Here is a 22,832-nt window from a genome sequence, read left to right as displayed (position 1 = left end):
TGTATGTATGTGTGTGTGTACGTGTGTCTATGTATGTGTGTGTGTGTGTGTGTTCGCATCTTAACTGAAAAGACAAATGTTTATTCTTTTAATCAAACTATTGTCTCATTCATTTGAGTCATTTCAGGTTAAATACTTCATGCTTTGTAATTCTCTCGTTAGTTTAATACGACATGTTCTCACTTTTGAATGTTTACCGACGAGTCAGCACTCAGCACGTGTCCGAACCCCGACTGTTTTTATGACGCGTCGAACTTGAAGCAGCCGACATTGATCTCGGTTTGACGAAGCTCGCCGCGTCGTCGTCCCGCGTTCCCGGTTCGCCCGGACGCCGTTATAAGCGGAACCGTTCTCCGTCCTCCAGGAGTGGCGCCACGGCCGCGTGAGGGGCTGCTTCTTCCTGGAGGACGGCGGCAGCATCGTCTCGCTGCAGTACCAGCTCCACGTCGCCCGGACCACCGACGTCTACCTCACCATCCAACCGCTCGGCCTCCGCCGCGGACCCGGTACCGGCGCCGCCGTCACGTTACACAGAGACAAAGATCAAAGAGACGGGGACACGTGTGACTCCGCCCCCCGCCCCTATTGGCCATAAGGTTGCCGCCCTAAAGAGGGAAAGGTCCAACATCAAAGCACACGGGTGGAAAGTCACTCCTATAAGTACATCTGCAATTTAATTCTTTAATTATGGAAGTTTTTTATAAAAAATTAGGTTTTGTGAACAGCATGTTATTTAATCGTGTTTAAAAAATTAAAAAAAGATAAGATATTTCTTTTTTGGTCCCACAGTTGGGACGTTTCAGGATCACAGCAGCGGCTGCACATTAGAGCATTAATAAAAAATAAAACACACAATAACAATACTAAATATGAATACAAAAATACAAAATGCACAGAGGAAACACAATAGACACACAAGGCAGTGACCAAAGTGAATTTCCAGCAGGAAAATAAAGTGCAGAGTTCCACGATCTCCATTATTTCAATCTCGTCTTCACTTTGCAGAGCGGCCGTCCTCGTGGCCGGCGGTGGACACGGCTCTGTTTGCGATGGCGGCCGGTGAAACCAAAGAGGACTTCAGCTTGGCGGGCTTCACGGAGACGAAGGACAAAGACGTGCGTGTCGTTGTGTCGTTGTGTCGTTGTGTCGTTGTGTCGCCTCGCGCTCGGTGGGGGGTTGTTGCGTCATGTCCGACCTGATGCTGGACGACGTCCTCCTTGTGTTCCCCCAGAAGTACATTTGGAAAGGAGAACTGCATGCTGGGACTTATTACCTGCTTCCCTTCACCACTGGATGCAAACTGAAGAAGAGGAGCAAAAAGAGCCCGTCCGGTAAACCCGTCGAGCTCGTCTCCAGGACCGGCTCCGGAGAACTGGACCTCACCAGGGAGCTCAGGTGTGTGTGTGTGTGTGTGTGTGTGTGTGTGTGTGTGTGTGTGTGTGTGTGTGTGTGTGTGTGTGTGTGTGTGTGTGTGTGTGTGTGTGTGTGTGTGTGTGTGTGTGTGTGTGTGTGTGTGTGTGTGTGAGCTCAGGTGTGTGTGTGTGTGAGCTCAGGTGTGTGTGTGTGTGTGAGAGCTCAGGTGTGTGTGTGTGTGTGTGTGTGTGTGTGAGCTCAGGTGTGTGTGTGTGTGTGAGCTCAGGTGTGTGTGTGTGTGTGTGTGTGAGCTCAGGTGTGTGTGTGTGTGAGAGCTCAGGTGTGTGTGTGTGTGTGTGAGCTCAGGTGTGTGTGTGTGTGTGAGCTCAGGTGTGTGTGTGTGTGTGTGAGCTCAGGTGTGTGTGTGTGTGTGAGCTCAGGTGTGTGTGTGTGAGAGCTCAGGTGTGTGTGTGTGTGTGTGTGTGTGAGCTCAGGTGTGTGTGTGTGTGTGTGTGTGTGTGTGTGAGAGCTCAGGTGTGTGTGTGTGTGTGTGTGTGTGTGTGTGGGTGTGAGCTCAGGTGTGTGTGTGTGAGCTCAGGTGTGTGTGTGTGTGTGTGTGTGAGCTCAGGTGTGTGTGTGTGTGTGTGTGTGAGCTTAGGTGTGTGTGAGCTCAGGTGTGTGTGTGTGTGAGCTCAGGTGTATGTGTGTGTGTGAGCTCAGGTGTGTGTGTGTGTGTGTGTGTGTGTGTGTGTGTGAGAGCTCAGGTGTGTGTATGTACATGTATGTATGCGTATATATATGTGTGTGAGCGTGTATCTTTATATACATGTGTGTGTGGGTGCTTATGCATGTGTGTGTCTGTGTATATGTGTATCTCTGTGTGTGTGTATGTGTGTACATCTGTAGCTATGTGTGTGTGTATCTATGTGTGTGTGTCTATGTATGTGTGTTTGTGTGTACATGTGTATCTATGTGTGTGTGTGTACATGTGTAGCTATGTGTGTGTGTGTATGTGTGTGTACATGTGTATCTGTGTGTGTGTGTATGTATGTTTGTGTGTGTATATGTGTTTGAGTAAATGTGTGTGTGTATATATATATGTGTGTGTGTTTGTGTATACGTGTGTGTGTGTGTGTGTGTGTGTGTGTGTGTGTGTGTGTGTGTGTGTGTATTTGTGTGTACAATCAGTTCATCAATTGTCTTAATCGATGGATTCGGTCGTGGAGACGGTCGTGTGAAGGAAGTGACGCGTGGCCGTAATGCTCCCTCCCCGCCACAGGGAGGCGCTGTCGGACATCTTTGAGGTGATCGACCTGGACGGCAACGGGCTGCTCAGCCTGGAGGAGTACAACTTCTTTGAGCTGAGGACCAGCGGAGAGAAATGCGACAAAGACGCCTGGGCCGTGTGCAAAGGTACCGGCTCTGCACACGGCACCGACAGCTACGACGATGGGAAGAAAAGGTCGATGACGTCATTGTCTCGCCCTTTTCTTTTGTTTTGGGGCGGCGTGCAGAGAACTTTGACATGAGGAAGAACCAGCTGACGCAGCAGGGCTTCATGGAGCTCCACCTGATGGAGGCCACGGAGAAAGACGGAGACCCCGCCGACCTGTGGGTCATCCTGGAAGCCATGGGCTTCAACCACATGCTGGAGCTGGTGGACGTACGTTCACACGTCAGCAGCCACACTTATTACCGTCGCTTTGGAAATGAGGAAGGTTGTGTTGTGATCGCCGTGTATTTATTGATTTATTTGTATGCGTGTTACTCGCATAACTCAGAGTATTAAACCAAATCGCATGACATTTGGTGGGATGATTGGTTATTATCCGGGGACCATTTGATTAGATTTTGGGATCGATCGGGTCAAAGGTCAGGGTCATGAAAAGGTCAACATCTTCTTTTTACCATAGCACGGTCAATTTCTATCCAATTGGTATGCAACTAATGCCAGAATGTTCATAATTCAATGCCCAATCCTTGTGATATGCGAAGGTATGCGCTCTACCGAGTGCCCGTTCTAGTTCAAATCAGTTTTTTAAATGGCAGTAATTTAGTTTTTTTATTTGACTTTTGAGAATAAAAAGCATTTTAACCTTCACATGCAGAGAGAAACACGCCCATAATGACCTCCTCTACCTCCCGCTCTGCCAGGCGTGTCCCTTCCAGATAGACGTACACTGCGAAGACACTCAGCCGTCCATCCTGCCGCTCGCTATGGACCCCCGGCTCCAGAACCAGGCCCTGCAGAAGTCCATCACAGCCAGGACGGGGGCCAAAGCTCTGAGAGGACAGGACAACGTCTTCCTCTACACGTACCGAGGAGAACACAGGGTCTCCTCCCTCATAGCCAACAAGGTAGACGGCCCTCTAGAGAAGAGTCCTGTTCCCGGTTCAGTGTCGCCATGTGTCCCGGTGGCCACTAGGGGGACGGTCGTCCAATCTGGAATGAGAGAACATCAGCATCATGGCCGCCCTCAAAGGGTTGTGACTGAAACATATAAACTACTCCCCAACTTAGTGTTAAATAACTCTCTTTACATTTGATTATTGTTTATTTGAGGGTAGAAATATTGTACATGAAAAATATTATAACATAAATCCATTTCGTTTGAAACTTTCAAAATAAAAGCACAAATAAAAGGTTTTTTTAAGGGATGCTCATTTTAAATGTATTCAAAACAAATCTCACATACCCACTAGAATTGTAGTGGGTACGTGAGATTTGTTTTAAATACATTTAAAATTGGTGTCAAACTCATTTCAACCATGGGACACACTCTTAAAGGGCCGGTGTAACTGAGACATATAAACATATAAACTACTCCCCAACTTAGTGTTAAATAACTCTTTACATTTGATTATTGTTTATTTGAGTGTAGAAATATTGTACATGAAAAAAATTCTCTAATATGACATAAATCCATTTCATTTGAATCCTTCAAAATAAAAGCAAAAATAACAAAATGTTTTAAAGGATGCTCATTTTAAATGTATTTAAAACAAAGTTTTTTTAATACCAACACTTTCCAGGCCTGTTTAAGGCGACACTTTTGGTGTGTAATTGATATTCAGCTGTCGTTTGGATCGTCATAGCAACAGGAGCCGTTCAGAAAGAATGACCGGCTGATGCAAAGGAACGACTGAACAAGGGAAACGGGGACATGTGGACGCAGTTCACCTCGTATTCATGAGACTTGTCCTTAGTTCTAATCTGTATTGATAAAACACATGTTTTTTATTATAATTAAAATGTATTTTTAGACTCCAGGGTGCTAAAGTAATTATATATCTACAGCCTAGAAAAGTCATGGAATAAAAAAATAAAAAGTTTATTTCCAGGCCTGGAAAAATTCTTGAAAAAAAATTAAAACCCCAAGTTTTTGGGGAAAGTCGTGGAAATTTGTTCTCATGTGTTAATTTACACAGTTTGATTAAAAGAATAAACATTTATAGAAATATGTATTCGTTTAATCAAACTATTGTCTTTAATCCATTTGTGTCATTTAAGGTTTATACTCGTGTAAACACCGAGATTTCGCAACATGTTTGGTCTCGGAAATGTGGTTTAAGGTCATGGAAAGGTCATGGAGAGGTCATGGAGATCCACGGGTCAACATGTGTATGAACCCTGCTACGGTATACGTCCGTTGAGTTGCTGAAACTCATATCTGCATGGTGATTTCTGTAAAGTGACCAGTCTAGTGACGTCCTTTTTGTTTACATATCCCATAAATCACGAGTTTTTTGTTGTTCTGCATTTTGACCTTTTTGTGTTGCAGAGCAACCAGAAAGTTACGGTGCACGTGAACAACGAGCAGAGCAGGAACTGCTGCAGCAGCCGAGGCATGAGCGTGTTCGCCGTCGAGGTGCCGGCCAGGACCAAGATGGTATGGTCATTATTATTATTATTATTATTATTATTATGAAGATGGTATGGTCATTATTATTATTATTATTATTATTGTCATGAAGATGGTATGGTCAATATTATTATTATTATTATGAAGATGGTATGCTCATTATTATTATTATGAAGATGATATGGTCAATATTATTATTATTATTATTATGAAGATGGTATGCTCATTATTATTATTATTATTATTATCATTAAGATGGTATGGTCAATATTATTATTATTATTATTATGAAGATGGTATGCTCATTATTATTATTACTATTATTATTATTATGAAGATGGTATTCTCATTATTATTCTTATTATTATTATCATGAAGATGGTATGGTCAATATTATTATTATTATTATTATGAAGATGGTATGCTCATTATTATTATTACTATTATTATTATGAAGATGGTATGCTCATTATTATTATTATTATGAAGATGGTATGCTCATTATTATTATTATTATTATTATCATGAAGATGGTATGGTCAATATTATTATTATGAAGATGTTATGCTCATTATTATTATTATTATGAAGATGGTATGCTCATTATTATTATTACTATTATTATTATTATTATTATTATGAAGATGGTATGCTCATTATTATTATTACTATTATTATTATTATTATGAAGATGGTATGCTCATTATTATTATTACTATTATTATTATTATTATGAAGATGGTATGCTCATTATTATTATTATTATTATTATTTAAATAAATTAACCATCAAAAACAAGAGCAAATCTATGACTTTGAAAATGTTCCGTTCTAAAACATTCAAATGTTCTGAATACGAAAAAAAGCTTTTATTATTATGATTATCGTGAAATTGTGAGTTTAAATACTTCTCACTTTTTCATGTCTACACCGATATTTCACCAAATGTTTAGTCATGGAAATGTGATTTAAAGTCCTGGAAAGGTCATAGGTCAACATGTGTATGAAGGCTGCATGTGTCCTGGTGGCCACTCGGGGGATAAAAGTCAAACTTGAATGAGAGAAGACTGTAAGGGAATAAGCTTTTACTCGTAAATTATTCAACATTGGAATGTTCAACGACAGTAAAAAATAAATTTAAAAAAAGGCCATTATTATTATTATTGATACGGCGATAACGTCGTGAAGTTAAATATTTGGTGTTTCTTTGTGTTCTAGGTGTGCCAACACGTTCTGCCCATCAACGAGAGACAGGACTGGACCTACAGCTGTGCAGAGACCATCCTGCCCAGCGCCTGAAGCCAGAGAGAGAGAGAGACGCCGGGTCCATCGCACAAACAAAAGGTTCTATATCCACCGGCAATTTAAAAAAGTGTTGTTGGAACCAAATGTGAAACCGACCCGATCCGTCCACCTTCATCCGACCCCGTGGCTGCTGCTAGCCAATCGGAATGATCGGATTTTTTACTCTTGCTGTGATCTAAAAAATTAACTTTGTTGAATGTGCTCCTGCTTGTTTTGACACTCTTGTAAAGGATTTTTTTTTTTTTATCTCAATGAGGTTTTTCCTGGTTAAATACATTTAAATAAATAAAAAGATGTAAGGAAGCGTTCAACCAGATAATTTGTAATTCGACATATTGTGACCGGCTAATAACCAAATCAATTCCTGGATGTCCTTTTCATTGCGTTGGAGTTCCCCTGCTCGCCGTCTGTGTTCCGCCTGCTCTCCACAGTCTCCAGCACCAGGCCGGGGGGGTTTGGGTTGGCAGGGAGACGCATTGCGCTCAGGTCAACTCTTCATCCGCCCTTGGCCTTTTCCAGTCGAGAGCAGCGATGACCTCCTATTTATAACTCCCGGGCCATTATCTGCCCTTTGACTTTCTCTTCTGAAACCGGAGAGCCGGCTACGTAAATGCCATGTGGCACGTGAGACGTATTTAATGTCCTGAGCCCGATGTCTGCTGCTCCTTCACTAATATTTGACCGCTCGGGGCAGTCTGAGTTCAGGGGTTGTGATTTCACTTTCTTAATTTCATTCTGTTTGTTTCTCTAGAATTCATTAGATTAAAATAATGCCAATTAATTCTTATTTCATCTACTTTTTATTTTCTCCTTTTACCCAACTCGTGGTGTAATTTTCCATCATGTTTACAGTAGTGTGCTCTGAGTGTTTTCTTGCATTGTGAAAAATATTTAAACGTATAAACTACTCCCCAACATAGTGTCAAATAACTCTTTGCAATTGATTATTGTTTATTTCAGTGTGGAAATATTGTACATGAGAAAAATTCTCTATTAAAACTAGTGCTGTGAAAAATAACGCATTAACTCAGTTAATTCAATTACAGGTTTAACTAGTTTTTTTATTTTTAACGCATTTAACGCATGCGCAGAATGAGCTTCCAATCCGTCTGTTGTTGGTCGTCGGGACGAAAAAAAAGTCACTTGCAAAATGAGCTTCCAATACACCACTTCAATCTGAACTCTGTCCGCTCTCATGCAGACGGTCTGTTCATCGGTAATGATCCTTCCGCAGGTTCACCTACGGAAACCTTGTTACGACTTTTACTTCCTGTAGATCAGGGTCTCAACACGTCGATCGCGACCTGCCAGTCGATCGCGGCGTAGTGTTGGTAGATCGCATGACATTAAAAAGATTGGCCCGCCCCCTGACATGTTCTCTATAGCACGTCTTTGTTCTTTTATTAAACTAAACGTCTGTTGTTGATCGTATCTCCACAGCAGCATGTCATCTCTGTCTCTTCGCGTTGCGTTAACAATTATCGATCTCCGTCCCGCGCGCCACAGAGCTCCGTGCGCGCGCATCGGGACCGAGCAAAAAAAAGTCACTTGTCAATCTGTCCACCTGTCCGGGCCGGTGAGGTTTCAGCTTTGCAGCGGTGTCCCCGCCGTCCCTTTCATCACGGCCCAGTTCATGAAGAAAACCCACACAGTCAGTTTGCCTCAGCAGCTGCTAAAGGAAGACTAGAGGCCTTTAGATTGTATCATGGTGGAGTTAATGGTTGACAAACAAGAGAAACATGTTCTGTTTAACCCTCCTGTTACCTTTACATTTACTAACATATTTTACCCTCGGGGTAATTTGACCCCAGCAATTAAAACCTCCAGAAAATTATTAGAATTAATATTGCTTCCCAAGTTTAAGTGTGAGGTACTTTATGTTTGTTTGTTGACTACCTAAATAGCCCTTTAAATAAATAAAAAAGTTGATATTTCTTATGTTTGACACAGTGAAAAACAGCCTGGGGTCAAATTGACCCCAAAGAACACCGACATTAAACATTGAATGGGGTCAAATTGACCCGAAAGGTAACAGGAGGGTTAAACATTCTGTTTAGGATGAAGATGTATTAATGTTCCATATGGAAGAAAACTGCTAAATAACTGCTGAGTTGCAGCACCATTGTATAGAAGAATGTATAAATGTATATATCCGTCTTTTGTCATAAATCTCTATGTTCTCACAAAATATACCGAGAATATCGGTAATATGTGATTAATCATGATTAATCCACAAAAACCTGTGATTAACCCGATTAAAATTTTAATCGTTTCACAGCCCTAATTATAACAGAAATCCATTTAATTTGAAACCTTCAAAATAAAAGCACGGGATATTTTTCTTCAATGTCTTTGAGAAAAGGTGATTGTATGTCTTTCAAGCCGTCAGGGGCCACATGAAATGGCGGTGTAGTTTTCCATAATGTTTAATGTCGTGTGCTCTTGTATGTTTTCTTGCATTGTGAAAATATTTTGGGGGGAAATAAATAAATAAAAATGATGCCAGTAAATCAACAGTGACAGAAATCAGCTCCAGGAAATCAGTCACCTGGAAATACAATGTAGATGTAGCTAGAGGTTTATAAAACTGAGTCAGTGTTTTTTTCAATTTTATTTTTGTTGTTCTTTACCTTTTTTAGTTCTCCTTTCCCTTTGAATTGTATCCTTAAAATTCTGTCTTGTTAATTTGTAAAAATCAAAATATATATATTTAAAAAAAAATTTTAACCTGAGAGTAAGTGTTTTTTCTAATTATTTTTTAGTTATTCTTTGTTGTTCTTTACCTTTTTATTGCTCCTTTCCCTTTGAATTGTATCCTTAAAGTTCTGTCTTGTTAATTTGTAAAAATCAAAATAAATATATATTTAACAAAAACAAAAAAAAGACCTGAGAGTAAGTGTTTTTTCTAATTATTTTGTATTTATTTTTTGTTGTTCTTTACCTTTAATTTCTCCTTAACCTTTTGAATTGTATCCTTAAAGCCCTGTCTTGTTAATTTGTAAAAATCTAAATATATATATCTAAACAAATTGTTTTTAAAAGTGAGAGTAAGTCGACTGCCGCTCATATATTTGAATATGCATCTAGATATCGTGGTTAATAAACAACCTTCCCCACCCGGTTGCCTCATGGCCGCTCTGACGTTAAACTTTGTTCTTATGATAAACAGACACACACTGATGCAACAGGCAAACACCAGCGATCCCAACCGCACTATTTCACAATATTCTCCACCCTTTCACTCAAATAAAGCGCGGCATGGCGACATCGTTCTCTCTCCAGCATGTGTAATATTGAAATTGTATTATTAGAGAATTCTTAATTAACTTTCTATTTTAGATGTTCTAGCTTGTGTTACATTTTGACCTGAAGGGTTCAAAAGTTCACTGAAACATGAATAAATGTGAAGCTTCATAGATCCTACATCAGGAAACATGTTTTATTTCATCTGCATTTATTTTATACAGTGTGACGCTGTATAGGAGGTTGCACAATACGCTAGGAAAACTGTTCCACAAAGGCCAATTTGAGTACTGGATTCAGGATTGGGACGTTATTAGTCAAACTATACAGCAATTTATAACAAGCTAAAGGGTAGAAATAGGCTTTGAATGTTAACAAATGATGTAGTTGTATTTGATTGGCCTTCGCAGTGTGTTATGGGGATGAAGTTATATTGAGGTCCAGTAAAATAAATGTTTAACATCCTGTCTATGAGGATGAAATTTACCTCGATTAAGAGTCCGTAAAGTTGCAAAGTTGTAAAGTATATTTAATCTTAGCATGAGTATACTTGAAGCCCTACTAATAATAAGTAAAGTATGTTATTTTGGAACAACTAATGTTCTACTTAATATATTTAAGTTGTGATTACATAGTATGTAAGTACTATTTGGAAGTGCATTAAGTATATTTGTTGTGCTAAATTGGAACAGCTTAAAGTATACTTAGTACAATTTAAGTACATGACTGTGTATGTACTAATATGCAAACTAATAGTTCACTTAAATTATATTTTTATTGTATTTTAGGTATATTTTATACACATTAAAGTATATATTTGGGTTGACTTGCCCTTTAAACGGGGGAGGGGGCGTGTCTTTGAAGGGGTGCGCGTGCGGCGGCTCCCCCGCTGCAGTCGCCTCTTCATCTGTCCAGACTGCGGATCGCTGTGGTGGGGGCTGGGGGGGTCAACACAAACAAACATGGCGAAAGTAACGACAGTGAAGACCAAGCCGTACGCGGACCAGAAGCCGGGCACCAGCGGCCTGAGGAAGAGGGTGACGGTGTTTCAACAGAACCCGCACTATGCGGAAAACTTTATCCAGAGCATCATCTCCGTCGTGGAGCCCGCTGACCGGCAGGCCGCCACGGTGGTGGTGGGAGGAGACGGCAGGTTCTTCATGAAAGAGGCGATTCACTTGATCGTTCAGATCGCCGCCGCCAACGGGGTCAGTGGCAGAACGACGCGTCGCGTCCTCCGCCGTGTGTGTAACGTCACCCGTCAACGGTCGAGTCAACGGGTGTTACGGTTTAACAGGCGACCATGGTAACTGGTGATAGTTACAACGGTCGATCGAAAATACGAGAGCGAACACGTATAGCTGTCCTCGTGAATGCCTCATTGTTTATTTTTGTAATACAGTGTCAAACATTCCCATACACATATTAATATACAGCTACTAATACCAATGCGGCATTCACGAGAGCAGCTATACGTGGTCTCTTCTGATTTTCAACGGCTGTCTTCAGTTAACACGGTCGCTTCTTAAACCGTGACACCGGTCGTCTCCAGTGAGTTAACCTAGCGTTACTGTTACGTTACCTACGCGGTTGTACTTTGGAGTTTATAGTTAACTACCAAGCTAACGGCTCCTATACGTTGTTTATAATGGTATGCACATCGCATGTTTAGTCCAAACAACATGCCTATATATCGTTCCGCCAGATTGCGATAACGATAGTAATCACAGGTAACGTTAGCCGTGTTACATTATTTTTGGCTCGGGGTTAAAAACTTAATGGTGCACTTTTTTAAAATATATATAAAGCTGCACTTCAGTTAACTTTACAGGCGATATCACTCGCGAGCTTCACCCCAATTTCACTTGGCCACGACGAGGAGCACTGCTGGCATTCCCGTGACTAATGTCACTTGCTATATTCTTTAATACGACACTGCTGCTCGGCCAGTCGGTTCACGGTGTGGTAACTAACCGGTGCCGTGAACACCGGACTGAGGTTCTCTTCGGGGGGTAATGGCGTAACGAGGTCCCTGCAAGGTGTGGTGCCACTAGGGGGCGTGGCCTGCTACGTGCAGCCTGTCGCGTTGCCCTGCGAACACAGTCCACACAGTGCATTTGTTCATATTTACCTTCGCATTGAAAATGCAGAAGGTAATGTTTTGATCGCCGTGTATTTTTATTTATTTATTTTTGTATGCGTGTTACTCGCATAACTCAAAAAGTATTAAACCGAATCGCATGAAATTTGGTGGGATGATTGGTTATTATCCGGGGACCATTTGATTAGATTTTGGGATGATCGGGTCAAAGGTCAAGGTCATGAAAAGGTCAACATCTTCTTTTTACCATAGCGTGGTCAATTTGTATCCAATTGGCATGCAACTAATGCCAACATGTTCATAATTCAATGCCCAATCTTGTGATATGCGAAGGTATGCGCTCTACCGAGTGCCCGTTCTAGTTTAAGCATTTTATCATCGTATAGTACATCTATTACACATGCATAAGGGAGTCTCGTCCTATTTGCACATGATGGCTGAACCTCTCATGGGACGGCCACTCTGCCTCTCGTGCAGAGCAAGGACTCGTGGTTGAAGTTGCAATGAAGCAGTGGAGAAACTAGTATTGCCAAAGGTGTGGCACCGACTGAGGCTCTTCTGTTCACATGTTGACACTAAGCCAACTGTTGTATGTGTTAAAAGGGAAGTCTTGGACGCAGGTGTACGTATTCCACTCGCATGTAACCTCTTGATATTTGTGATTAAACCTTTTAGTCGTGAAGCAATTTAACCTAAAAAATAAAGGTCAAGCAACCAATTTGTCACATGCATTCATACGAGCTACAACGCCAGTGGCATGTAGTTCTGCTAGTTTCTTTTGTACATTAAAAAAAAGAGTTTTAAATAAAAAAAGTAATACATATGTAGTTCTTAGGCATTTGTAAATATCCTTTTAGTCAGAGCGAAGTATGACATACTTAGTGAGTGCATATGACTACGTTTGCTCATGTGATTTCTGGTTTACCACCTTTAAACTCTTAAGATATTTGGGTTGGGCCCATTAGTTATTTGTGTCTATACCTGATTGAATTCAGAGAATGTATTGAGAGAGGTTCACTTCATTTCCCCAAACATTTAGCTTCAGCTAACTCTCCTTAACTGTGTGTGCACCATGTTTGCATTAATTGATGTTGCCCCTGTGCATTCTGGTCCCTCCTGCAGATCGGTCATCTGGTGATTGGTCAGAATGGCATCATGTCCACCCCAGCAGTCTCCTGTGTGATCCGCAAGGTGAAGGCGGTGGGGGGGATCATCCTCACAGCCAGCCACAACCCCGGAGGCCCCAATGGAGACTTCGGCATTAAGTACAACATCTCCAGTGGAGGTGTGTGTGTGTGTGTGTGTGTGTGTGTGTGTGTGTGTGTGTTCTAGTAAAGGTCAGTTACAGGTGCTTACGGGATCCAATAATGTGTTTCACTGCAATTTAATGAGGTGAAATATGCACGCTGCTTAGTAATGGTCTTTTACATCATCATCATCATCATCTGTATTTTCTCAGAGTATACACGATTGTTGAAAAGTTTTAGAACACTCCCATTTTTCCAGTTTTTATTGAAATGTAAGCAGTGAAAAACCTGAAATGGTACAAAAGGTCAAAGGTCAGCGGCAAATTTTAGGTGACCAAAAACTGAAAAATAATGTACATTTCAGAGTTCTACAATAATGACTTTTTCAGGGAACAAGTGATGAGTTAACGACTTGCAGCTGGTATATAAGTCAATTAAACCTTGAAAGTTGATGCTAACAAGTCTGTATATTCATATATCGCTCTTAAAACGGCAAGAAAAAGTTGATTAACAAAGGAAGACGGACCATAATAACCCTTAAAAGTGTAGCTCTCTGAGTTTGTTCTAAAGCTTTTGACCGTGTTGTGTATCCTTCAGCTCTTCGTGTCTCACGGCCTTTTGACTCTGTCCCCAGGTCCGGCTCCAGAGGGCATCACAGACAAAATATTTGAGGTCAGCAAAACCCTGACGGAGTATCAGATCTGCCCGGAGCTGACGGCGGACCTTTCCAAGATCGGCAAGCAGGTCTTCGAAGTGGACACGTTCAAGCCCTTCACAGGTGTGTGTGTGTGTCGCGGCATCCAGAGTTCTGAGGTCACCTGAAAAGATCATTTTGTTTTTTATAAAGAGAGCTTCTCCACGGCTCTTTAACGCCATCTCGCCATCTGAAATGAACGACTGAATGAACTCGTTCGACCAGTTTGTGGAAATGAAAGTTCGAGGTATCTTTATCCTAACGTCTGCTATCTTTTATATCGCGCTCTCGTTTGGTCTCAGTGGAGATCGTGGACTGTGTGGACGCTTACGCCGAGATGCTGAGGGAGATCTTTGACTTCGCCGCGCTGAAGGAGCTTCTGTCCGGAGCCGGTCACATCAGCGTCTGCCTGGATGCGATGCACGGAGGTGAGAAACGACTCGGCTTCCGAAGTATTTCACGGCAGAACCCGTGGTACTTTAGGACAGTGGTTCTCAAATGGGTACTTGAAGGCCCTCTAGAGGGTATGTGTACCCCTAGGGGTACGTGAAGGCCCTCTAGGGGTACTTGAAGGCCCTCTAGGGGGTACATGAAGGCCCTCTAGTGGGTGCGTGAGATTTGTTTGAAATATATTTAAAATCAGCATCCATTTTTAAAAAGCCATTGAAAATATTTATTTAATAAATATTCAATAAAATATAAGCATAAGTTTATAAACTGAATTGTATACGTCACAGGTGTCAAACACACACATTCCCACCTCATTTGACACATGGTCACCTTTACTTAAAGAAATTGAAGAAAAATATCCCGTGCTTTTATTTTGAAGGTTTCAAATTAAATGGATTCATGTTATAATATTGGAGAACATTTCTTATGTGCAATATTTCTACACTCGAATAAACAATAATCAAATGCAAAGAGAGTTATTTCACATGATGTTTGAGTAGTTTATACAGCGTTTCAGTTACACCGGCCCTTTAAGAGGGCGGCCATGATGCTGATGTGGCCCACGGTGGAAATGAGTTTGGCACCCCTGCTCTAGGGGGTACGTAAGATTTGTTTTAAATACATTTAAAATGAGCATCCCTTTTAAAAAAATTGGAAATTAGTTATTAAATAAAAATTCCTTAAAATATAAGTGTACGTTAATAAACTGAGTTGTATATTTTAGATACAAAATGCTGTGTATTGCATCTTCTTTTCAGCCCAAAATGCTTTGCACTGTTCAGAGGTTACTCAAATATTTCACAGGGGGTACATCACTGAACAAAGGTTTCGCTTTGAGTGTTTGTCCATTTTTTTAAAGCGTCTCTCTCTCTCTCTCTCTCGCTCCAGTGGTCGGTCCGTACGTGAAGAAGATCGTCTGTGAAGAGTTGGGTTCTCCCGCCAACTCGGCAGTCAACTGTGTCCCCCAGGAGGACTTTGGGGGCCACCACCCGGACCCCAACTTGACCTACGCCGCCGACCTGGTCAACACCATGAAGGGAGGAGAATATGACTTTGGAGCGGCCTTCGACGGTGACGGTGTAAGCAGCCGTTTAATCGGGCAGTGGGTCGGGAGAGGGGGAAACATTGAAGGTGTGAAATTGTTAAACTGGATTATAATCTGTGTCAGCTCGCATACATTTAATTTAATGAAATCTGCTCTGTGGCGGTTTTAATTATTATGTTTTTCTCTTTTTATAGACCAAATAAATGGGTTGAGGTGAATGAATTTAATGAAGAAATGTAATGTTCTTTTTAGCATATATGAAATATGAGGAAAATATGAGGCTAGACAAATATATATTTATATATATATATATATCAAATTATATTATTTAAAATTATTTATATATAAATAATTTAATGAAACATGAGGAAAGTGCAAAGGAAAGCTAGATAAAAAAGTTAAAAAAAATATATATATTATATACAATTTTATATATAACATGTAAAAGAAAAGAAGAAAAAATATATGATTTATGATATATAAACTATATGAATAATTAAATGAAACATGAGGAAAGTGCGAGGGGGGGGGCTAAAAGAAATATATATAATAAATAATTTACATTTTATGTACTCGTGTGTAAAACACCATTCATAAGGTTTCAATCGCTTCTAAAGTAAACCTCAGAAGGCTCGTCTTTCAGCTCTCCTTTTCGCTTATTAACAACAATTTACTTCAGCTCAGGAAACCCCTTCTCTAAATGTCACTACTCTGGTCTGCTGTTGGTTTCTATTGACCCCCCCCCCCCCTCTCTCAGGACCGTAACATGGTGCTGGGTAAAGGCGGCTTCTTCGTGAACCCCTCGGACTCTGTGGCCGTCATCGCCGCCAACGCCAGCAGCATCCCGTACTTCCAGAGGACCGGCGTCAAAGGGCTGGCCCGCAGCATGCCCACCAGCGGAGCCCTGGACAAGTAACGAGGACCACGCCACACACTCGCATCACCTGCAGATCAGCTTCTGTTCTTATGTATTGTGTTGTGTGTGTGTGTGTGTGTGTGTGTTCCAGCGTGGCTAAAGCTCTGCAGATGCCGCTGTACGAGACTCCAACCGGCTGGAAGTTCTTTGGTAATCTGATGGACGCCGGGAAACTGTCACTGTGCGGAGAGGAGAGCTTCGGCACAGGTGATTGACTGTCATCGCGCGCGTGTGGAACTCCAGTGGAATGAAAGCACCCTCCCCCCCCCCCACCTTACTCCCCCTGCCGTCTCGTCCTCTCCAGGCTCCGATCACATCCGTGAGAAGGACGGCTTGTGGGCGGTCCTCGCGTGGTTGTCGATTCTCGCCGCCAGGAAACAGAGCGTGGAAGAGGTCATGAAGGATCACTGGCAGAAGTTTGGCAGGAACTTCTTCACCAGGTCAGGAATGAATTGGTTCTGGGAATGTGAGCTTCAGTCCAGAAATAGGAATTATTTCACGTTTTTTATTTATTGTTTATACATTTTTTTTAATGAATCGTTGTTGTTTCCTGGACTTCGTTTGGTTGAAATTGTTTCCATAAAACATACAGGGAGCATGTAGTGATGGTGGTTGCTCAAATGATACTCTAGCTCCCTCTAGTGGGGAATATGAGAACTGCAGCACGCAGTCAATTTATATTGGTATTTTAAGACACTTCTTTTTGTTTGTTTTCATATATTTCTGTGATTATTGTCACCAAATCATATTCTGAATATTAATTGGTTGAGGTGAATGAATTTAATGAAGGAATTGAATGTTTTTATTTGGCTTCTTTTTTTTTCTAGCCGCCCCGTTTGCACTTTCCTTATGTTTAATTACATTTTATATATATATATACAATTATATTTTATACAATAATTTTATATATTGTATACAATTTTATATATAACATATAATGAAACATTAGGAAAGTGAAAAGGGGGGCTAGAAGAAATATATATATATATTTTTAAATATATATATATATATATAACGGAAGAAAATAAATATATATTTTCTTTGTTTTGGGGGAAGTTTCACACTGGCCCCTTTTATGTAAAACAGCATTCATAAGGATTACATTACTTCCAAAAGAAAACCTCAGAAGGCTCGTCTTTCAACTTTCGCCAAATTTGACAAATAAGGATAATCTTTTTTTTTAAATACGACCTTGCAGGGACCCTCGCTCCTATCCCTTCAAAACAAAGTCACAGTGATTGTTGTTTCGCCTAAAAGCACCAAGACTATATATTTCTTGCGTCCAGGTACGACTACGAGGAGGTGGACTCGGACGCCGCCAACAGGACGATCGAGGAACTGGAGACGGCGATGTTGGACCCGACCTTCGTGGGCAAGAAGTTCTCGTCGGGCGATAAGACCTACGAGGTCGCCGTCGCCGACAACTTCGCCTACACGGACCCCGTCGACGGGAGTGTGTCCAAAAACCAGGTGACCAAACGTGTTATTACACCTCATTCTGCCTCCCATATGTTTTCCAGTTACTGTGCATGTTCATGAATCATAATCTCTCTCTCTCTCTCTCTCTCTCTCAGGGTCTCCGGTTGATCTTCTCCGATGGTTCCAGGGTCATTTTCCGTCTCAGCGGGACGGGCAGCGCCGGGGCAACCATCAGGCTCTACATAGACAGCTATGAGAAGGACCCCCAGAAGATCTACCAAGATCCACAGGTCAGGACGACAGGGAATAATCCCAGTGAGAGAGAGAGAGCGAGAGAGAGAGAGAGGCAGAGAGAGAGAAAGAGAGGCAGAGCGAGAGAGGCAGAGAGAGAGAGAGAGAATAAACATTCACGGAACCGTCAAAAGTTTTTCTTTCCTCCTTGAATATATTTTATTTATGAGATTTCACTGCAAATGAAAATGAGTGTATTTGAGCAGTTTGAGTTCTCGGCCGTCGTAGTTTGACTGATCGGCTCCAGAACCGTTCAGACGGGCCAGAACGACCCGCTGTCGGGTGGAGCTCCAGTTCCAGAGCGTGGACTCCAACACTGATGGAGGTGTTTGGCCCAGTCTGGAGTTATGGCAGCTTATCGGGGCCGGTATAAATAACCGGTGTGAGTTCCAACGGGACGCCTCCCCGGGGAAGTCGCTGTGACCGGTGAGGACAGGAAGGCAAACACGAGACAGAAAAAACAAAAGATACCGTGAGTGGAAGTTGTTGACGCTCACACGGCGTGAACAGACGGGCGGGAACGTACCGCCTCGGGACCTGAGAGGGCCGCCGGGTCGCTGGTTCAGTCGCTGTGATGTCACGTGAAAAAAATATAATCCCAAAAGTTTTGGAAAAGTCCTGGAAATGTATAGTTCTATTCACATGTTCATTTACCTTTATAGATACAGTGGGAACGGAAAGTATTCAGACCCTTTGAATTTTAAAGGGTCTGAATACTTTCAGTAAAGTTTTAAATGTTCTCGTTCTTTCATTGCAGCCATTTGCAGTTTTTCTTTTTTTTAAACTTTGCAAAAATTCCTATATTTCTGTTTTTTTCTGTCAAGATGGGGTCCTGAGTGAACATTAACGAGAAATAAAATGAACTTTTTTGATTTGAGCAAATAGCTTCTCTGAAAGTGAATATTTAAAGGGGTCTGAGTTCTTCCCGTACCCGCTGTATGTAAAGGTTCTGAACTGAATGCTTTGGAATTCTCATCGTTCGTTTAAATACGACATTTTCTCATTTTCATGTATCCACCGAGATTTCACGAAATGTTTGCTCATGGAAATTTGGTGAACGGTCCTGGAAAAGTCCTGGCCACCCATTGGTCAACATGTGGATGAACCCTGAACCCCTATGAGTGTCTTTTTTTTCACGCTCCTCATTTGTCTCTTGTCCCCCAGGTGATGCTGGCTCCCCTCATCGACATCGCCCTGAAGGTCTCTCAGCTCCAGGAGAAGACTGGGCGCACCGGTCCCACCGTGATCACATGATCACATGATCCCTCTGCCACGCCCCCCTCCCCCCTCCCGCAGCAACGGGATACCTCCGCTCCCTCCGTGGGGTGAAGCCGCCGGCTTCACTTCTTAGAAACAGCTGGAGGAAAGAAGGGGAAACGCAATACGCAGGTCGAACACGTGAAAATAACTTTATTTATCTTTCAATGAAAGTTATCCACGGCCATCATCTAATGTTGGACTAGAGTCTGTTTAATGTGCTGTTTCCTTAAAAAAATAGAGTAGAAAATTGGCCTGAGAGGTCCGATAATTTATCTGCAAAGCATTAATATCGTGTAAAAAGTCTAAATGTAAAGATTCAAAGTGGGCCTCGTGTAATCTCTGCAGCCATGTGTGTGTGTGTGTGTGTGTGTGTGTAATTGTCCAGATCTGTTCCTGGACCGTGTGATGAAATGGAGACGCTCACAGCCTCTCAGCCTTGAGAACCAACACCATGAATAAAATGACCTCTAATAAAAAGGACTGGAGTCATGTTTTTATCTCTTCATTTTCTCTTCTAATTGCGCTATTTGAATGTATTTAATATCAATAAAGTATTTATAGATGCTGAATATTTTCTTCAAGAAACCAGCTGGTGCTTTGCTGGAATTGCCTTCGCAGACCTGGGCTTGTGTGTGTGTTATAAATGAGGCTTTTATTTTTTCAGCTGTGAAATTATTCTACGTAAAGATCCATGTCCCGTAGGACGAGCCTCTCGGAGGATAAATTACTTTTTTTAAAGTCGACCTCTCCACAAACATTCCTGAGGCGAGCAGAGGAGCATCGAGTGATTCTGTCCCCTATTCTCCGTGTGTAATGAGATGAGTCACTGTAATCCTGATTAACAATTAGCGTTATGAAATCCCACAGGCTATACCTAAAGACAAACATTCAAGAGATTCAATATATCTTTTAACTTCTTACTACTTTTTTTAAATCCTTTGAAAAAAAAATTCTCACGAGAAAGAGAATAATTGAGACTCTACAGGTACTTGGTTGGCGTTAACCTTTTCCTCACATAATATCTCTCATATCTGGACAGAATATGGCTGCAATTTAGTTAATAGTGAGGCTAAATCGGGTGTGTCCCCCCCCCCCCTCGCGGAAAAAAAGCCAAATTGGCCTCAATCATAGATCGCACATTTTCCGCCAATTTCTGTCGTGGCGTGTCCGTGTCATTCATCCTGACGAACACAATCAGCTCTACCTGTTTGCACTCTGCCCCCTCCACCACCCGTCCTCAAAAAGAAAAAACACATGGTACCAAGTAAACTTCCTAAGCTGGAACTAATTGACCATTCAAGTTGTATTTTCTCACAGATTTTTGAAAAGTTTGATGTATGACGAAGTTACTGCCATTTAACCTTTTCTCGTAATTCCACCGATACGTCAAAACGGCGCCGTGGACCACGGAGAGAGCCGAAATCCAGATAAATGTTTCCAATCATGTATCTGTGTTTAGGTTAAGATTGGAGATAGGGGCCTTTTCCAAAGGCCGGCCTTCAAAGGCACGACCCGTTGGCGTTTGGGACGTACGCGCCGCTCTCCGGTTCCTCTCGAGTCGCTCCGGAGTCGCGTTAACGGGGTGGAAAGTTTCTTCGTGCTGCATTGTTCAGACCCCGTCAGGCCGACACGGCATATACATCACGCGGTCCTCTTGTTCGTCTCCTAATGGCTTACAGGCTGTATTTGGATTGGCTGTCATTACATCTGGTATTCACAATAAGGCTTACATTAAGTTGGCACGGCCCGACAGCTATTAGATGTCCAAATGGGCTTTTTTTTCCCCCTCTCTGGCATGGAGCCATTGTGTTTTTAATTTAAACTGTGTGTTCGCTGCTCTCCTGCAAAGAGGGCGACGCCGTGGACAAAGACATCATTCTTAAAAGTAGTCGAAAAAAGGACCCAGGAAAAGGTGGAGAGTCTTTCTGAAAGTCTCTGAATCGAGTGCGAACGGTATAATAGAGATTGGAAAAGAGAAGCTTCTGTCTAAATTAAGTTAGCCTCTCCCGAAACTCAATTACAATTCAATGTCAATGTTGGATAACGTAAATGGCCAATCGGGAGGAGGCCAGTGAGTGTCTCGTGATTGGTCGAGAACACCACACACAGGGTTGTAAAGGAACAGAACAATCCCTCCGCTCAATTATCTTGAAACCAAATGCAATTAATCCCTAGAAGTTTCAAAGCTGAAGATGCGGTACCTCCACTTCTCTCAAGTGACATCAGATATAAGAGATTTTCACAATAAGAGCAGGAGATGAATCCCCTTTGTCGTTACAGCTCTTAAAGCTTGCATTAAAAGACATTCAACTGTTTCTTTGTGTAGCTTTTAAATAATCCAGTATCCATTATAGTCGGCATAAGAGTTAACTACATCTGGTACTGCACCCTCTGCTTATAAATCTGTTATCCGTCAATATCGTAGGCTAAGGGCATTCCACAGATGAGTTTTCTTTCATAAAATCCTGAAGCTAAAACTAGTGTTTCACACAGGTGGGTCCTTCTTATCCTGTTGATATTGTGCGTTAATATATGACCTAACAAAGTTACAACTTATCAAATAACTAACATAATTACGGTGAGGAGGTTTATTGTCATTGGAAAAATACAACGAAATGAAGTCAGTAGAGCAGCAACAGTAAAAACATGCATAAAAACATGAAGACGGGACATATAAAGACAAATAAAACAGAAAACACAAGCACCATTGTCATGGAAAAGAGTATTTTGGTAACTCCCAAAATACTCTTACTAATACTAACTGCAACCCGATGTTGCCACTTGCTCAACTTCCTGGATGTACCGGTGGCTAACATCACGTTAGCTCACTAACTCAGAAGACATGTAGCGAGATACAATATCTTTATGTTTACCACGGGGCATATTCCGACTGTTTTGAGGTGGCCAACCACCTCGGACCTACCCCTCCCCCCCCCCCCCAAGCCAACACATGATGCACCAGTGTATCCTCTGAATGAACAACCTGTAATTAAGAACACAAACAAGCTAACGGCACTTGCGTGTAGGAGGCTATTAGTAACTGTCATGTAAAGTAAACATAAATTAGCAAGTACTCTGTAACAGCAACTAGTTGTGTGCTCTTTTAACCTGATTTAATCTTAAATGTAGAACAACAAGCTGTTCTTTTATCGCTCGATCTACAAATACAAACACAAGAGGGAGATGTAGCGCACAAGCAAACCAGGACATTGTGTATCGCCGTGTTCCTTGCAAGCCATTAATATTCTGCTGCCTGAAACATTACATATGTGGAGGCCCTGTGGAGAAGAAAGGGAGAATATAAAATTCCCTTGGCTTCAAATGTACTTTATTTTCTTGAAAAGGTTTCGAAAATAAATCTGAGGAAATCGGATGCTTTTGCAGTGTTCCATGTTTTTTTCTGTAAAACCGTGTCAGTAATATTTTGCATGGAGACGAGACTATTGGCCTGGAAAGCCCCCCCCCCTCCCCCCATCCTTTATTAGTGGTCTATTAGCATCCTGTGGAAATAGAGCAACAGTACAACAGGCTTTTTAAAGGTAAGCCTGTAAAGATGCAACATGCAGCACGGACTTAAACTCTGATTTGGGCAGAGATGGATGCAAAGGATGCATTTAGGGCAATATGTTCTGTCAGCCATTTAATG

General features: G+C 41.8%; 2 protein-coding genes across 3 annotated transcripts in view; both read left to right on the top strand.

The window, feature by feature from the left end:
- Nucleotides 1-9,393, top strand: part of efcab7 (EF-hand calcium binding domain 7) — a 19,005-nt gene extending 9,612 nt beyond the window's left edge. Inside the window, exons 6-13 of the mRNA XM_056415187.1 lie at nucleotides 365-506; nucleotides 1,006-1,115; nucleotides 1,232-1,395; nucleotides 2,633-2,766; nucleotides 2,868-3,016; nucleotides 3,508-3,711; nucleotides 5,136-5,243; nucleotides 6,434-9,393. Coding sequence (XP_056271162.1) covers nucleotides 365-506; nucleotides 1,006-1,115; nucleotides 1,232-1,395; nucleotides 2,633-2,766; nucleotides 2,868-3,016; nucleotides 3,508-3,711; nucleotides 5,136-5,243; nucleotides 6,434-6,514 — 1,092 coding nt within the window. The 3' untranslated portion in view covers nucleotides 6,515-9,393. The remainder of the gene's footprint in view (nucleotides 1-364; nucleotides 507-1,005; nucleotides 1,116-1,231; nucleotides 1,396-2,632; nucleotides 2,767-2,867; nucleotides 3,017-3,507; nucleotides 3,712-5,135; nucleotides 5,244-6,433) is intronic.
- A 1,286-nt stretch (nucleotides 9,394-10,679) lies between these two features.
- Nucleotides 10,680-19,666, top strand: pgm1 (phosphoglucomutase 1). Of its 2 annotated transcripts, XR_008831803.1 has the most exons (12): nucleotides 10,680-10,971; nucleotides 12,987-13,149; nucleotides 13,746-13,889; nucleotides 14,108-14,233; nucleotides 15,144-15,334; nucleotides 16,058-16,212; nucleotides 16,308-16,423; nucleotides 16,521-16,656; nucleotides 17,503-17,686; nucleotides 17,791-17,925; nucleotides 19,091-19,315; nucleotides 19,572-19,666. XR_008831803.1 is itself a non-coding variant. In XM_056415189.1 (11 exons), the coding sequence occupies exons 1-11, from the start codon at nucleotides 10,726-10,728 to the stop codon at nucleotides 19,178-19,180; spliced, it is 1,686 nt and encodes a 561-aa protein (XP_056271164.1). In that variant the 5' UTR covers nucleotides 10,680-10,725; the 3' UTR covers nucleotides 19,181-19,666. The 2 variants fall into 2 exon arrangements, 1 of the variants encoding a protein (XP_056271164.1); XM_056415189.1 differs by having other exon boundaries at nucleotides 19,091-19,666.
- Nucleotides 19,667-22,832: the final 3,166 nt, after the last annotated feature.

Source organism: Pseudoliparis swirei, chromosome 5 (assembly GCF_029220125.1).
Source record: "Pseudoliparis swirei isolate HS2019 ecotype Mariana Trench chromosome 5, NWPU_hadal_v1, whole genome shotgun sequence".
Lineage (NCBI taxonomy): Eukaryota > Metazoa > Chordata > Actinopteri > Perciformes > Liparidae > Pseudoliparis > Pseudoliparis swirei.
The sequence above is the reverse complement of the archived record's forward strand: the minus strand, read 5'-3'. Positions and strand labels throughout refer to the sequence as shown.